At 39.8% G+C, this 18,140-nt stretch overlaps 1 protein-coding gene across 6 annotated transcripts in view; it reads left to right on the plus strand.

Moving 5' to 3' along the window:
* Positions 1–18,140, plus strand: part of NYAP2 (neuronal tyrosine-phosphorylated phosphoinositide-3-kinase adaptor 2) — a 217,164-nt gene that overhangs the window by 69,354 nt on the left and 129,670 nt on the right. Inside the window, exons 1-2 of one of the 6 annotated variants that reach the window (XM_045198416.2) lie at positions 5,488–5,558; positions 14,280–15,648. The exons of 4 other annotated variants lie outside the window; for them this stretch is intronic. In XM_045198416.2, the coding sequence (XP_045054351.2) occupies positions 15,635–15,648 (14 nt within the window). In that variant the 5' untranslated portion in view covers positions 5,488–5,558; positions 14,280–15,634. Of the gene's footprint in view, positions 1–5,436; positions 5,559–14,279; positions 15,649–18,140 lie in introns of those variants that run through there. One more of the 6 variants, XM_045198414.2, reaches the window with a different exon arrangement.

Here is an 18,140-nt window from a genome sequence, read left to right on the forward strand (position 1 = left end):
TTTCACACACTTTTAAGTTTAATCTGCATTATTACTATTTTCTCCATTGCTCTCCTGAATCTAGTCAATCAAAACATAAACCAAGCCCTGATTTGTAGCATTTGTGGATTTCCGTGGTGCACATACTCCCATCATGGCTGATTTCTAGCGACCAACCACAGGCCGCTCCACTCCGAGTTGAGAAGAGACGTATAAACATCATGATAAAGCATTGCATTACCAGATGTAAGAGCCCTAAGTAACTTCAAATTATAAATAGTAGTAAAATAATTGGGAAGTAATGAGTTTTTACTCTCTTGCTTTTATTCCTAATATGATTTGTGTATTTATATAATTTAATGTTTAAAAATGGTTGTATGTAATGACTGTCCCAGAAAGTTCCTATAGTTTTAAAGATTGGGTTTTGCTGTCATGTATGAGCCAGCTTCAGTCATCACTGCCTATGTTTTTGGAGGAAAGAGGCCACGAGAAAAGTACACAACGCATTATGTGGCATACATTGTGGACATCGTAGTCAGCCTGTGTAAACCACACACACCATGGTGTCTGCTTTTAGAAGCATAGCTCAAAACCAGTGCTTCTCCAACTTTAGCGTGCATATAAGTCACTTGAGGATCTCCTTCGTCTGTATTTCTAAGATGCTGCTGGTGCTTCTGGTCCATGAACCATACATTGAATAACAAAGCCCAAGACTAATTGCCTTAGAATATATATACAAAACAAGTTTGCTAGAACCAAACTCAACAATGATTACAACTTTAGCCTGCAGGTGGGAAATGTGTATTTCTAATCATTTCATTGTTTATATTGTTTTTATTCTTTGCAACCTAACCTTAAGCTTTTTTTAGGAGTAATCTGGGTATAAAAATAAGTGATAATACATTTTCATGAAAGCATTGGTACTGAAAGCAAGGTTTAGGAAGATAAGACTAGAGACTGGAGTAATTCAGGAAAAGACAACCAAGGAACTTATTGGAAGGTAGAGGAAAAAAAGTATATTTTAAACCCTAACACAGAAAGTAGTTTTCAAACAATATTATAGGAAATTTCAAAATATTCATTTTACCACATATTAGTACAGAAACAGTGTCTGCAAATAGCAGATGGAGGGAAGATGACTTTTCATGGACAGGTCACAGAAAAAGTGTTTAAATAGTGAAAGTAAAGAGGAAAGGACTTTGATTTGTTGAATTTAAGATTCTATTAGAGAATCCAATCAGTGTAATGAAATTTGAGGTGTGGCATTGGGGTGCCAGTATGTTTTAACATTATGAGAGCAGATGTGACTGAACAGCAGGGAGAGAAATGTCTTCAATAGGTAATTTGGGGAACAGTCTATGGGTGGGAGCCAAAGCAGAAAACATAGACAAGAAGGAAGAATGAATGAGAGAGATGCTGAGGAAGGAGGAGTAAGGCTTCCAGCAGGAGAGCTTCTCTTTACCCTCTGGCGAGCTGAGGAATTCAGTTAAATAAAGCCACTATCATCAAATCCATCCCTTTGAATTCAGAATAATTTGCATGGGAATTTCTAATTCTTGCAAAATCAGGTCATTTATTCTTAATTTAAAATACAACTTGTCCTAAATGAATACGCTACTTCAGAGCATGAGTGTGTACCAACTTGATCTACTTATTCAGTGAATCTGAGAGAATACTTAATGAAAAAATCCAGGCAATTTGAACCACCTTAATGACCCACAGTGACAGTTAAAAGGCACTGTTCCATATGCATAGCTAGAGTCCCTCAGTAAAACAACATGGCATGCCAAAGTTTCCACTTTCCATGGATTCCGGTCATCCAGCCCAGATAATAATCTGTAACAGCTTTTTTGGATCTGTTACAATGCATTAGGAAAATGCTTAGAATTCCAAAGAGCCATTTTTTTCTTTTTTTTTTTAAATCCACCAGCAATGACCGATGCTTATTTGCTTATGCAGTCACCTTATGTATCTTGCAGTATGACCAGCATTTCCTTAAAGGTAAACTTTAGAAGATTCAAAGGTTCAATTTAGCTAGGTTGTTAGCATATGAAAAGCATCTTAAATTTTCAGAATATGTTATTGACTTTCATTAAATTTTCCCTAAAGTGATTTCCTTGCCCCAGTCCTGTTTTCTACAAATATGTTCTTAATGCAAAACATTATTCCATCTCCGTGTTTCTCCCTGCAATTTCCAGCCAATCCCAGAGGTGAATCTGTATTAAGAAATTCTAGTTCTTTAACTGTCTACTGAACTTCACCAGCCATGCAACCTTGGCAAAAGATAAAGCAATCAAAATATGTATTACTTTCTCAGGAATCCATGTTGCTATAAAGATGTAAATTCCTAACTTAGACAATCATATCTGAGAATTGGAGATACTTTTACATTTTAGAAAATTATTTTCTGAAAGATATGTTCTTGTTAAAACTATTTTTCTTTTTCTTTTTTGTGAAAACGACTTTTTAATTAAACAGACATTATTGAATGTCTACTATGTACCAATAATTATGGTAGTTTTTGTGAAGAGTGAGTGCAGAGAAATTCTAGAAATTAAGACTATAGGGTATCTTCCCTCTAAGATGCATAAATGTTATATATATATTTGAATACAAAACAAAATGGGCTGTTAAAAATTGGGGACATAGTGAGAAATGGAGAAGATAGAAAAAGGCTGTTAACTAAGTGAGTTTAAGAGATATTTCTTAGATAAAAGGGCATTTGAATTACCCCTTAAAGAAATGTATATTTCCAGTGGGATAGGTACATATCAGTCAAGGTAGACTTGCAAAAAAAGAAATAGTCCAAAGGAATATCAAAGTACAAGAACTCAGGCCTTGTAGAAGGGGAAGTAGTTTGTATGACTGCTGTGTAGAGTGTGCTGGGAGGCTATGCGTGGCAAAGATGGCAGAGAAAATATCAAGGAGCTTCTTGAATGCAGAACTAAAAAGATGGCAAAATAGACCCAGTGGAGATATTTAAACAAGAGAATTGCATATATAGTAATGTGTTTGAGATGACTTAAAACTTGACTGATACGATTAGAACAATGAAAAGACAGTATGGTTTTGTTACTTCCATAATTTATTGATTTTTAATTTAAAAAAGTTTTAAAAAGAGTTGCTGTAATTTAGCTCAATAACATGGTCCAGGTATTAAGTTTCAGCATTAACTATTTTAAATTTAGAACAAACAACACTCTTGCTTATTTAGAACTTCTTTGATGTACAGACTTAGAATTCAACAGGAGACTCCCAAACAGTAATTTATCTTTTTCTTTCCATTTCTTCCTTCAGTTGACATCTCTTTGAAATTTAAATTAAGATAAGGATCATTCTAAATTCATGTACCATGAAATCAAAGGAAGAAATCAGGGGAAAATTGGATGATGGCTATTGATCTCTAGTTTTTCTTTCTTTAAGAATATTTTTCCTTAAAAAATATTTGTCAATTAAAAGTATTGCCTTATATAATTAATCTTCTCTCAAGAAGCAGTCAGGTTATCCATGCACCTCTTGTTACTTTGTTTTTTATCAATCCTCAAACTCTCTTCACTAAGTTGGCAATTATTACTTTTCTCCAACTTATTGTCAATTCATCCAATGACCACTATTCATTAACCAATGCTTTACAATGACATTCAATCTTAATCCATGTGAAATGAATACATTTTGCTGTATTTATGTTTTTGTTCTAAACTTCAATACTAATTCTTGAATGCCAAGTTTTGTGGTGTCCTAAAAAGGAATCGAATTGTTTCATAATTAAGGACATGGAGAACAAAGTTTGGGGCCAGTTTTTAATTTATCTATTTTCAACCTCATCTGACAGATTTAAATTTATAGTGTTTAGTTGTGAGCCACCTCCCTTCAGCAATGATATAAAACAATATTTCTCAAAATTTTAAAAATCACTAAATGCTATATATAAAATAAAAGATAAAAAAATAGGTAAAGTGTATGATGTGGCTCAGGGTGGGTCTTTGGGAAGCAAGGAGCCATTCTCTTAAGCATTCATTTATTATTTCCTCAATAAATATTTTTGATTCCAGGTTTGGCCAAATGTTGTGCTAAGGGCTGTAGATAAGAATGAGGCAATCACAGAGCCCCCACAGCCTGTAATTTGGTTGTCAGAGAGAGACATCAAAATAACAACAACAAATACACAGACACACGAACATACAATGACAGCTGTAGTAACATAAAAAGCAATGATTCACGGAAGCATGAGGCAGGGTAATGAGAATAAAATTAAAGAAAGCAATAGTATATACAAGTGCCTCACCCTGACACAGAAAGCATAGTGATAATTCCTATTCTGTTCTATTCTGTCCCTTGAGAAGGTAATTCTGGAAGTGACCTGCCAAGTTATCATAAAGCCTTTTAAGTGTCACTGCCTATGATTTGACAAAGATCCATTAGAGACTTTTTCATCATGAAAACATATTTCTATCTGCTCTTGTGTATAAAAGTTTTGGGCAGTTTGCTGGGTGTCCTTAAACAATTTGTATGTTTGGCACAGCGAGCAGTCCAAGGAGGAAGAGGCCAACATGCAGGCTGTCAGCTAACTCCGTGTACAGTTAGTTGTCCACTCTGACCATTCGCTGGCTCTTCCACACTGTTCTTCCTCATCCTGCCCTTTGCTTTTGTAATGAGGTATCATATCAACTCTGAGACTATTTAAAATCCTTTTTGCTGCTTCACTTTGTCTGCAATAGTTTACAGGAATAGTAAAGGACAAAGGCAGCCCCTAGTGATGGATAAATGAGTCATTTCAAAAAAAAAAGAGGCTGTGGAGAATGCACCCATATGTCCCTTATGCATTCCTTTAAAAAATAACTTTATTGAAAAGTGCTTTGTAAACAAAAGAATAACTTTATTGGGACATAATTTACACATGGAAAGTATCTACTTTAAGAGCGCAATATGATGATTCTAGTACATGCATGGAGTTGTGCAGCCATCAGCAAATTTAAACACAAATTTTTTAGAATACTTCCAATACTTGGAAAGTATCTCTTCTTCCTGTGTGCTGCCAATCTCTACTTGCCTTTTCTGTTTCAAGTAAATGGAATCCCATGCTATGTAGTCTACTACGTAGCATCTGACAAGTAGCAAAATGACTTTGAGGTTCATCCATGTTGGAACATGCATCAGTAGTCTGTGTCTGTTTCATTGGTGTTTTCCTCATTCACTCATTCCCTCTTTAATCATCACAGCAGAAAACCAAACATTCCAAATCCGCAATGTTGTTTTATCTTCTTGCAGCTGCATTCACTACCACCGCGCCTGTTCTCCCTATTGCCATATCCCTCCTCCCCTCCTGGGACCATCAGTTCTTTAAAACTGAAGTTGCCTCCTCCAGGTCTGTAAGCCAATTCCCTAAGGTGGCTCTTTTCCCCAGCCGGCCCTGCCCAAAGAGCAAAAGACTTAGGTAAACAAAAGTGCAGTCTTGCTGCAAATGGAAAGAACAATAGGGCAGGAGAAATGGATGAAATGGTGTGCAGAGGCAGGAAGAAGTCTGTGGGCTCATTATTGCCGGGATTCGATGGACTGTTCCGGACTTCTTCTGACAGCTGGTAAATATCTTTTTGTCGAGAAGAGACTGGCTTATGTTTTCCTAACAAATGCGTTGCTCTGGTGCACCTGCCTGAGTTTACCACCTTGGTAATGCACAAGCAGATGACGACTAATGGGGAAATCTGTCATTTATTTTTAATTGTTTAAAAAGTACATTCCTGCCCTGCTTTGAGCAGAGACTTTAAAAACCATTGGTTTTCTGCTTAGTTCCAGAGCTGTTTATGAAACTGGTAAGCACTGGGGGGGGGGGGGATTATTGGTCAAAACGCCTCCTTTGTAATTATTTGTAACTTTGACTCATAGAAAGAATATGAAGTGGACATAAACCACAGACATATACACACACGATTTAAAATAATGAGTAAGAGTATACTGAAGAAGAAAATTGTCTGTAAAAAAGTGTTTAACTTAGTGCTCAAAATATTTGTTGATTTTAAGTTTTCATGGAGAACGAAAATCATTTTCTTTATGTTTGAGTCCTTAAATGGTTTATGTGGAAATAATATGATAACATAATTGCTAAATGGTGAAAAATGTTATCGCCATTTCTCTATTTCAGGCACAGGAAAATAACTGTCTTAAACAGCGTGCGTTAAATTGTTTCAAATGCTATCGAGAAGTAAACTCTTTCTTTTGCTTAAGGAATCAGGTAAACTATAAATACATATAGGAAATTTAGTTTCCAATTTTACATGGTGCAATTTTTAAAATGAAAGGACTCACACCTGCCAAGGTGTGTTTTGGGGTTGCGGTTGGGAGGAAAACTTGAGGGTCTTGGGAACGTCCGGCATAGGAAGCAGTGAGGTTTCCCCCACGCCCATAGTGAGTGTTCCCGAAGTATTTGCAGAGGTCGGCTTTCCATCGCGGTGCTTTCCACGTGCAGGTGTTGCACTTTGCTGTGGTGAGCCACCAGGGCACACATTTTCAAGGAAGCTCTGTTACAGTTTCTATGAAACAAATGTCTTTGTCCACATTGTTCTTTTATCTTAGCTTCTTAGCTCTGAAAGAAGGACACGTTCTCTAGGCTCGTAGAAAGAATGCTGTTCCAGCATGTATTTTTCTAGTTTATACACTCCAAATGAGCAAAGGTCTGGGCTAGCAGCAGAGCCCCTCACCAGGGCTTGACCACTTGCTTCTGTGGCTTCAGACTAGTTGCCGAACAAGAAGCATCCTTACATCCATTTGCATCTAATATCATTTAGCATTTTATAAAACTCATTTATTTCTCTCCATGACGCTGTGAAGTAGGCAAGGCCAGCATTTTATATTACCAATGAGGGGCTAAGGATCAGAAATTGAAAGATTTACTGAAGACTACTTAGCTCAATTTGCCCACAGGCTAAAGGGTCTTATGCCTAGAATCTACATGATACAACATCCTTTACTCTTTCTACTCAGCCATGAGGCTCCTGCTTAATGTCGACTAACTTAATGTTGAATTTCCTTATTGTAACAGGAGGACGAGGTAGAGTTATCTCTAAGGTTAATTCCTGCTCTAAACTCTATTTGTGAATCTTACTACTTGAACGTGAGCTTAGGAGTCCCCCTTGGTCAACAGTTCTCAGTGTGAGGTCCTCAATCAGCCACATCAGTATCAGCTGGAAAATGTCTAGAAATGGAGGATCCTGCCAGACAGACCAAATCAGAAGCCTGAAAGGTAGGCCCCATTAGTTTGTAATCTAACAAGCCCTTTCGGTGATTTTGAGGCCCTCTGAAGGTTCAGATTGCCAGCGGTCCTACTCAGATATGCACTGATGTGGGGTATTGATGCTCCATCCATGCCAGTAATGTCTCTCCTACATTAGGTTTGTGTTTGCATTGACCCAGCGGCTTTATCTGGAAAGGCTACTGGAGAGGGAAGCAGGGTGAGAGTCTGTAAGATAAACTTACTCTCTTTAGCTTCTGGATTTATATTTTCCAGAGGACTGTTTTAAAAGAGACACAGTATTAGAGAGAAGTGGTGTGTTGGTTTATGCAATATTTGTTTGGCCAGGAAAAACACACAGAGTTACATTCAGACTTAACTCCTGATAACTGAATTCCACAACGCCACACCCAGGGCAACCCTGGAAACAAGGTGGGTATTTTGCAAATTGCTGAATTGAGAAAATGGTGAGCCCAAGTGGAGACTGACAAGTCATCTCGCAAAGTTTCAGAAGCCTGCAGATCACGGTTTTCCAGCAACACCACCAGTGCCGTTTTGCACTGGGTGCCTCTCTGCTGAGGCAGTTGTCCTGGGTACCACAGGATTTTAGCAGCATCTCTGGTCTCTACTCACTAGACGCCAGAAGCCATTCTGGTGGAGTAGTGGCAGGTAGCAAAGTCTCCAGACATTGGCAAATGCCCCTGGGGAGCAAAACTGCCCCCACTTTGAGAACTAGAGCCTGAGGCTAACTTTGAGCAAAGTGGAAAGAACCCTGGTTAGAATAACCATCATCTCCTGAGCCTTCCTCCTCCTGGCTATTATTTTAGGATGAAGGTCAAAAGAGGAGACTTGGAATCTTGACAATCTTTGTTGCTGTGCATGGAAAACAAATCAGAAGTGAGAGGTAGACGGTACAGGCAAGAAGGCATTCACGGCTCTTAGGCTCCCAGCACCAGCAGACTTGGACACAATAGCCAAGGGTGGGAGCTACAGAAGGAGATGAGCTGAAAAGAAAACTGCCAGCTATTAGCGTGTCTGTAGGAGGTAAATGTTCCAAGCTTTGATGCTGTAGAGAATTCTCTGAAGGCCTGTGCAAGCAGCACCACGCGTAAGCCCTAGGAGCGAGCAGGCGTAGGCACTGAGCCTTGCCTGCTGCTGAGCTGGGCTTATGGTATTAGGTAGACATGATTTCTGCTTCCAAATGCCACTGATTTCCTCCACAGAGACATTTGCTTCTCATAAGTATCCTTTGAAGAACAACCTCAGGGTTTATTTCCGAGCGTTCTCCATATAAATTCATTGTCAGTACAAACAGTCATGGCTGTTCTTAAACACAGAAGAAGAAATCCATCAGGGCCCAGCTTGGATGAGAGCTGGCTGGAGACCTTGCTACCTCTGCCCTCCTACTCCTCTCCTCCTCTCTTCACGGTTCAATCCTTCTGGGCCCTTCCCTTGGGGAAAATTACCTGATTTCAGCCATTTGCTCCTCTTCCACACACATCTGAGTTCCAGCTCTTGCCCAGAGAGACACCCATTTCAAAATTTTAGATAGGAAGAGCCTTACCAGTTAATGGAATGTTAGCCAACAGTGTGGGAGACAAATAACACTAGAGTCAGAAATGTATGACCAGCACCTCTGAAATCACACACAGACAAAAGTCATCTGTTACCACCCAGCAATGCAGGCCAGCCTCTTGCTTGTATCTCCTCTGGTTTCTGTCTTCTTGGATACTCTCTGGGGAATGAGTGGCCTTTGTCTGGCTCAACTTCCTTCAGGAAGAATGTTGGCATCTTCGCTTCCACAACAAACTTTGTCTTGGCCCTGGCCACAGATGTGCATTTGGGCCAGAAGTGATGGGCGGGGGCAGCACACAAACATGGGCTTCCTCAGAGGTGCTGGCCTCTGGGTCCATGGTGGTCCTCATGGATCACCTTGATCTCCACTTTATTCTAGAGCCTCTTTTCTATTTTTTTTTTTGTAGGGTTACTTTCAACTCGATAGGATACAAATTCCGGATTAGCTTGACTAGACCAGCTTAACCCACACTACAGAGTCGCCTACAGTATTTCTGGGGGTGCTGTTTATTCGCAGGCATTGACCGGTATGCTAGCAATCATGTTCTCTTACTTCCCATCACTCTCCCGTGCACACCCTTCCCCTCCTCCAGCTTAGGTCCACACTCACAGCGGCAACTGCACAGGCAGTATTCCTAATGAACCTTCCACTGCCATTTTCTGGGCACTGTGGCACACCTGTTGGAGGCGCTGGCGTCCTGATAGTCCCAGGGTACCTGGGATAAGAGGAAAGGCAAAAGTCTGATGAGAAACAAAAAAGAAATTTGGACTCAGCATTCACAAAGCTCTCTTTGTTCTCTCAAGAATTTCCTTCTGACCCATATCGATTGACCATTGTAGGTTCTCAATAAAAATTTATGTATTCCATTCCATAATTGTGCTGCTGCTTAGAAGCAGGAATGCCAGAGGATAATCTTCATTGTTCTCCCAGAGAGCTTGAAGGAGAACAAATATGCCTGGCAGTGTAAGCCTAATGAAGTCATAAGTGCCAGGAAAAGAATGATAATCCTTGGCCTTTAAAAATATAATAAACAGATTTTGTTTATTTGGTGTAAGAAAAATTGGGCTGCTCATTTTGTAAGCCAATTATGTGGACTTAACGGAATTTCTATTTTGCCTCTTTGATATGACTTTTATTTTCCAAACTACTCAGTAGGCCATTGTCCCTTTGATCCTCTCATAAGGGACCCTCTTTCAGGGCAGATTTTAGCCAGTTTCCAGGAAGGTCTACATAGCCCTGGGAGACATTTGTCATGAAATGAGTTTCTCTCTGATGGTGGCCGAGGGTGAGTTTGTCAGTGGTATTGAAACAGGGACTTCCCTTAAAACAAGCCCACTGAAAACCACCAAGTAAATGGGGAAGTGGGCCACCAGGTAAGGAAATGAATGCTTCCTGGCAAAGCTTTGCTGAGAATCCAGGGAGAAGAGCATTCCTACTTCATCTGCAAAACTCTTTGATGACTGGTGACATCAACTCCCCATTGAAATACAAAGTTTCACTCATTCAGCTGCACACTTACTCCAAAGTCAACAACGTGGTTATGCTTTTGTAGTTGTTTTCCTCAGAGAGTAGAGGTTCCCCTTTTTCTTGCAAACATGAGTTGTCCCATTCACCCGAAGCTGATGATTAATTATAAAACAAGACATTTCTGTTTCCCTTCCTTACTAAAGTATAATCAATAATTTCTTGCCTTCTTTAGAGATAAAACAAGTAGCACTGCTTGCCGCATCTGAAATCCCCAGCTTTCTTGGGGGTTATGAAAGCAACATGGGGACACACAGCCAGGATCTGGGTGTGTAAGTAAGCAGGGTTCTCTCCTGTCCAGAGCACTGGGGTTGAACTCACACATAGTATAAGGCTTCTCAACCCTGGCTGCTTGTTAGGAGACCCTGGGGAGGTTCTCAAACACCAGTGCCTGGGACCTTGACCCAGACCAAATAATAGATCTCTCTGGGAAGGAATCCAACACCAGCACTTTTTAAAGCTCCCCAGGTGGGTCTAATGTGCAGCAGGGTTGAAAACCACTAACTACAAGTCCATTCCCAAAAGGATGCTCACAGCTTTGTGAGGTTCCCAGCAAAACACTTGGGGAACATTGCAAACTGTGAAAGCTTCTTGGTTAGTCACAGAGCACATTTGCATCACATTCATCCTTGGGACCCGAAGTTAAGAAACCTGCTGAACTGTCTTTAATGTGTCTGTTTTTAATAACTTGACCATGAAACTTTTTTAAATTCACATCCCATCCACTATAGAGTAGCTTCTATTTGTCGGAGCACTTTAGGAAACACTGAACTAAATGCTCTGGGGACTTAGAGCAACTTCCAGCTCTGAGATTCAATTTCCATTTTATTCTGTTCTGTTCTATACCATTCAACATGCAATGTTGTCCCGTAGGTATTCCCTTGATTACTTACAACATAAAGACTCTCAGCAACACATGAGACCCATAGTCATTATCCTTTGCGGAGAAATTTTCAAGTCATTTCCAAGAACAATGCTTTGGAGTAGTGATCTAGGACGCTTGCTGCCAAATGAAGGGGGAGTTTTGATGAAGAAGGGAAGGCTCCCTGACTCTCTTTGTAAATTAAATTTTACAAGTAGTTCCTCCTGTTCTCCAGCGAAGTCTCTGGGGTGACAGAGATGTCAAGGAGACTGAGAAAGGCATGTTACTTCAGCGGATTCGGTAATCCCAAACCAGGTTTAGCCATCCAGAGGCTAAAGGGGAGGTTTATTCAGGGCTGACTCTTTGTCCTAAGAGGACTGTATGGGTCCTGATAAAACAGAGATAACTAATTATGTGAATTAAAATTTCCACATACTTTTCTCAAATGTGGACTTGCTGACTTTTCCCTAAAGTTTGCTATTAGCCAAGACAATCTCGATTATGTCTGGACATGTGTGCAATGAGTTGCATGACGAGTTTCTTGGGAGTTACGTTGATTTTTAGATTTGCCCACCTGGAGCACTAAACTCTTGCCTGCTTCTATGGAATGACTTGTTTGGTTCATTATAACCAGTACTTCTTGAAGGTGTCCGTGTTCTATGCAATACATTAGATTCTGGGGACAGAATGAGGATCAAGTCTCAGAGTCTTCTGAAAGTGCTCTAGTCCATCCAGTATCCCTTGCTCATGGGGTTCAAAGAGTTCTTAACACAGGACTTTAAAAAAACAAAACAGAAAGTTTAAATAAAATTGCCACATTATAGAAGGTGTATCACATGTAGTTCATTATTTGTAGCATGATTATATAAGTGATAACGTTCTATGAAATACAATGTAAGAACTAAATTCTGATCAGCTTGCTCTCTAAAGAGTGAGTGAATTCCTCAGCCAGGGTGTGCTTAAAAGAATGTCCCGTTGATGGTTAAAACCACATCTGCTTCTTTAGGCATCTCAGACCTATCATCCTGTATTCCAACAAATCATAGTTTGTGTTGAAGACTATCACCCCACCCACCTGTTCAAATGTTTCCTTTCATTATTTACTCTAAATCAGAGAATTTAAATGTCTGTGAATTTGCAATCTTTTAACAACTTCTTGAAAGGCAGACTTGACTATAGAATCTTCATCACATGTATTTCTATAGTTTTATTATGATTATTTATCTTTGGAAAGAACTTAGTAAGTTTTCTCTTTCTTAATACATGTGCAAAGCCATCTACTACAAATAACTTCTCTCTAATGGGTTGACCGGGGGTGGGGGTCTTTACTCCATCTGAAGTTAGTGGCATTTCAAGTGATAAGACATGCTTACAGACATGAGTCCTGGTAGGAGGCATTTCCAGATTGGGTATGATCTCAGAAAGGCTCATCTTCTCTAGAAAAGTCATTGATTCTATGGCACTTCCTTAAAATTTAAAGCAAGAAAACCTTTCCAGCCTGTGAGAGCTCATGATTTAACCTTTACTTTCTTTATTTTTGTTATGCGTTTGCTGCACATTCTCAGGTGGTAGGGTTGGAAGCCTACATTCTATCTGGTTGTAAAACAGGAGATGATGAACAGAAATAGTGCAGGAGGTGGTGGTATGGACCAGCGGATGTGGGTTGAGTCCAGGGTCCATGCGGAACAGGTCAAGGGCAAAGATGTGTTCATGAGAGGCAAATGCCTGTGCCTGAGAGGCAAAGGCCAGGAGGAGGTTCATGTGCTCCCTCACATATTGGAGGCTCTGTGGCCCATGGGACTGGTGCATGTTAGGAAGAGTAAAGTACTTATATTTCCACAGGTCACAGGGACGCTCCTTTTGCCTGGTGATTGACAGAAGCATCTCTGTCAAGGACATCACAAGCAACACTGTTTTAACCAAGCCATCTTGTCAGGCATTATATTTATACTCTAAGACACTATGCTTAAAACTTTTTTCCTTAAAAAGAAATCCTGTATTCCATGAGTCATAAGATTGTGTACAGGCTCTAAGGGGATAGGCAGGCCTGGTACAAAACCAACTTAATCTCAGCCTGTGAGACGAGACTGTGGACAAGCTACCTAGGGTTCTTACATCCATCTTTCCTTGTGCAAACAGGGACACTAATAGCCCTAAAATCATAGGGCTGTTGAGAGATGATTCATGTATAGGATAGTTCCTTAAACATAGATGATTAAAGGCATATCCTCATTTTATTGTTCTTTGCTTTATTGTGCTTCACAGATATTGCAGGGTTTTTTACATATTGAAGGTTTGTGGCATTGTCTATCAGTGCCATTTTTCCAACAGCATTTGAGTACTTTGTGTCTCTTCGTTATATTTTGGTAGTGTCATATTTCAATTTTTTGTTGAGATTAGATTTTTTACTGTGATCTGAGGTTGGTTAGCAGCCAGCAGCATCGAGGCAAGACCCTTCAGCAGCAAAAAAAAAAGGTGACTCACTGAAAACGCAGATGGTGTTTAGCATTTTTTTAGCAATAAATTATTTTTTAATTAAGGTATGTACATTTTTGACATAATGTAATTGCACACTTAATAGACTACAGTACAGTGTAAATGTAGCTTTTATATGTACAGGAAAACCGAACATTGGCTTGACTCAGTTTGATATTTGCTTTATTGTGGTGATGTGGAACTGAACCTGCGATACCCCCGAGGTATGCAAAATTGTGTTACCACTGTCATTATTATTCTGACTAGCTTAATCCATACACTGTGCCAACTCACAAAAGGCAGTACCTGAGGTTATCAATCCTCTGTTCAAATGTAAGCACGGTCCCAACTGGCAGGTTGCCGTAGAGGTGAAACATTTGGAATTTACTCTACCAGTCAATTTCCCGATCAGGTTGGGTTTCTTCATTCATAAAGTAGGTATAATCAGACTATACTACATATTCAAAAGGACATTGTGACAAACATATTACTTCAGGAATATGTGTATTTTGCATGAGTGAAAAAGACTGATAATTTAGGTGTTACTTCCATGATGTATCCTGATAGTTTGTTTGGTGCATAGTAGAGTCTGCTGAAGTAATAACACTTTTAAAGAAACTTTTATATTTTTAAAACAGTATGTTTAAAATGAATTCTTCAAATACAAACTGGTAAAGAATGACGTCATCACCCCATGTCTCCAGATGAAGCCCAGACCGGTGCAGGCCACGCACGGGCAGCTGCAGCATGAAATCTGCTTACAGCCATGTTTATCTAACACGTACTATGTGGCCAACATAAAAACAATGGGGGATTTTACACAAATGTGTGGATTTTTATCCTTTCCCAAAACAACTGGTAGAGTTGCTCTGCTTTGCCTGACAACAGATTGACAAGGAAATTGTTCTCACTATCTCCATGGTTACCACCCGAGTCCCAGTCACCGGGCTCTCATCTGGAGTAGCGGAGGAGCCTTCTCATTGATCCTTCCCCCTATGTTCTCACTTCCCAGCTCCCATCATTAACTGGAAACTTAGCTCATACTAAGTCACTCTTTTGTTCAAAACAACAGACAGAAAGTTTGACAATCATCTTTATATTAAAAAAGGAAAAGCCCTGATTTGTGGCATTTGCTGATTCCCCCATGTAAATATCTCCACTGTGGCCAATTTCAAGCTACCCATGTGAAGTCACAGGGAAGGTGGGAAGACGTGTACATGAGGCTCTGCCACGCCAGTGTGCCCCGGCTCCGGCACATAACTAGAAGACTCTCCCACAGCTTCTCCAGCCACTCAAAGTAAAGTCTTGGCAAAGACCAGGGCCCAAGCCCATATTTCAAGTTACCTCCTTAATCTCATTTTCCACTCTACTCTCTTCCTGGTAGATGCATTCTTTTATTACTCAGTTACTTAATTTGTAAAATACGGATGTGTTTGTAGCAACACATCATATGAAAAGTATGACAGCATTCAGCACCCTGAAGAAGAAAAATATTTCATTACTGCAAGTGGCAGGGACACTGGCAGTTCCCCGATGCGAGGGAATGTGACGCATAGATCACTGAATTTCACTGAGCTAGACAAATTACTCAACGGCTGTGTCTCACCACAAAACTGAATGCGAACTAGAGTTTCTGTCACCTGACTTGCTATGAGCAGTCTCTATATCTGTGCAGGGAAATGGGAAGTATTTGCCTGAATTTGAGGATGACTTTAAAAGGCAAGAATGAATCAGTTGCCCTGATGCATTTAGTCACATCAAACCCTGCCCATTGTGTAGGTTCAGTCACCAATGCTTTACTCTGAGGTGACCAGTTCTGCTGGATTCGCCTTCTTGCCCCAATGAGCCATTCACCTCTGCTCCGTAGCCTGCTTGTGGCTTTTGAAAGAAGACACCAGATATCAACATATTAAATTCCATTCCTTTCAGAAAACTGGATCCTACAGAGGGTAAAAGAGGTTGGGAAGAAATGATGTGCAAATAAGTGTTCCGCATGTATTTGTCAAGGTATGATTTGTTCTCTTGTGTATTTTACTGAACTTGGTGTTCCTGTCCAGGGGAATGTTGTTTACGATTCCTGTCAGTGGTGCTTTAGGGACTGCGGTGGAGTGGGAAGAAGAGGTGGGCCAGGTTGATATCCGCTCGTAGAGCTTGTGTATATAATGCAGTCGCATTCTTAACCTCATCCTTACGGGAGGGTCTTGTCTGCCTGGATTTCACAAAAATGTGCAATGTAAAACAAGAGAAAACCATGGAACTTGTTTATGTTCGTGTTTCTTCTACTAGTATTAGTAAAAACCAATAATGCCAACCAAAAACAATGCATTAACTTTATCTAAACTCTATAAATTTGGCCAAAACAATTCAAAATACTTTATTTGCTGATCATGCAGAATGAATTAATAGTGCTCATGTAACTCCTCCATTGCATAAAGTGGGCTTGTTTTGATATTTTGTAAAGAAATCTTAATAGGTCAGTTTTGTTGTTGTTGTTAAAACAGTCTTCTAAATGTTTAGGACTCTGCTAGGGCCTATGGTAGTTAAAAACAAGTAAGAAGCAACATTCTCTCCCTAGTTCAGAAACTTCGACTTTATTTGGGGACAAAAAAATGAAAATCATGAAATAAATCAGAAAAAAATCTTTTCTATTTGCACATCTGTGAGTTTAAGAAGTAGAAAAGTTTAGAGAAATCAACCATCAGTGAGAGTAGATCGATTTCTCCTGGAGGGTGAATTGATGCTGGATTTCAAAGTGCAGGTACAATTTGAAGAAAAGAAAACCATAACTTCTACAGAAGAATGAATTATTCACTCAGCCCCTCATCCTCCCCATTGCTCTCTTTCACATCACCGTATTTCTTCATTGTAACCGTCTAAAATGTGTCTCCCCTCCTCAACTCGAAGTTCTGAGAATATCAATATCTTGTTCTCTGTTGAGTGACTGGCCTTAGCACCTTCTCTAGCACAGATAGGTCTTTAATAATTGCAGATTTAATTAAGTGATTGGATATGTATTAATTAATCAGTATCTGTGTTTTTGATGGAGATCAGCAGGAGAGAATGGATATGCATGGATTTAGTGGCAGGAAATATGATCAAATATGTGTGGTGTTGTCACATTATAAAATATTTTAAAATTAAATGCTGTTGTGGGCATTTGAGCAAGGGAATGCTCATTAAGTGGATCCTCAGTAGACCCACCTAGTAGTACTATGGCAGAAAGACGAGAGGAGACTGCAGACCAAATCTGGTTTGTTGCTTCAGGTCACCCGTGCATGTGATGATGACAGCCTCTCCTGCTATTACCCTGAATTTCCTGATCATGACCTTGCATCGGACACAACCATGCTCACCACAAGAACACTGCATGAAGGACAGAGTGTTGATGGCATTTGAAGGGAGTGATAACAAAGGTTGACCATAAAACTTAAGCTGCATGCAGAAAGACAAGATTTATACTGATGGAGGGAGAACACAGAGAAGATTGCAAGACCAATGGACAAGATTTCCAAAAAAGTGTCAGAGGAGACTTGAGGTTAAGCAAGCAGAGGGAGTAAGCTGGAAAAACAAATGTTAGTAATCAATGATACAAATGCTTAAGATTTAGGTTATGGGGGGGGTAAAGTTACCGGTAATCAAAAGGTCCAAGTTCTGACCTTAAGAGTGGTGGCTGAGATAGGAAGAAAAAAGATATCTTAACAGAAATTTCAAGAAAGGGAGTGGTCAGGAAACGTGTGTTTATTAACACTGTGTCTTATGTAGTGTTCCTAAATTAACCTAAAACGTACAACTTTGCATGTTCCATTTCTTAAACTCCATGAGTTGTAATTAAAATCCCCTTTGGTGACTCCAATCTGGATTCAAATCCTATATTTTTCAAGGCTTGCCAACTCTTTTAAGAGGAAATGGAAACACATCCCCACAAATGACAGCTATAAATGGGAAGAATCCCAACTTGTGCCAAAGAATCATTGAGTCAATTGTCCTCCTTAAGTTGCACCATTCTTCAGCAAACAAGAAGCTCCCATTTCCATTTCCGTGAGGCAGCCATGAAGGCACACTTCCCTGGTCCCCTTGCCTGTGCATGTATAGAATGGTTTACTTTCGTAAGATAGATCTTGGATTGAAATGCGCTCGCCACTAAACTGCGTACCCTGCGGGGTGTGTATCTTTCACTATTGGACTGCATATGCTCACAGTGCTGTCACAAGCAACAAATAACAGATGATAAATATTATAATGAGGCCATTGAAGGTACTGCATTCATTATAATAGCGAAATTGTTTCTTTTTATTTTAAGATGCACTGTGTGCATGGAAAGTGTTGCTAAAATGTTGTGATAATAGCTTCTAATTTGTCATGAATAAAGATGTGTAAGAGAGGGTGAGGTTTGATCAAAGGCAAATTTTAACAACAGACTCTGAAACCCCTAAGGGCTCCACCATGAAGCCATAAAACAAATAATCCAAGTGCTTGCATTGACACAGAGCATTAGATTC

Source organism: Desmodus rotundus, chromosome 2 (genome assembly GCF_022682495.2).
Source record: "Desmodus rotundus isolate HL8 chromosome 2, HLdesRot8A.1, whole genome shotgun sequence".
Taxonomy (NCBI): domain Eukaryota; kingdom Metazoa; phylum Chordata; class Mammalia; order Chiroptera; family Phyllostomidae; genus Desmodus; species Desmodus rotundus.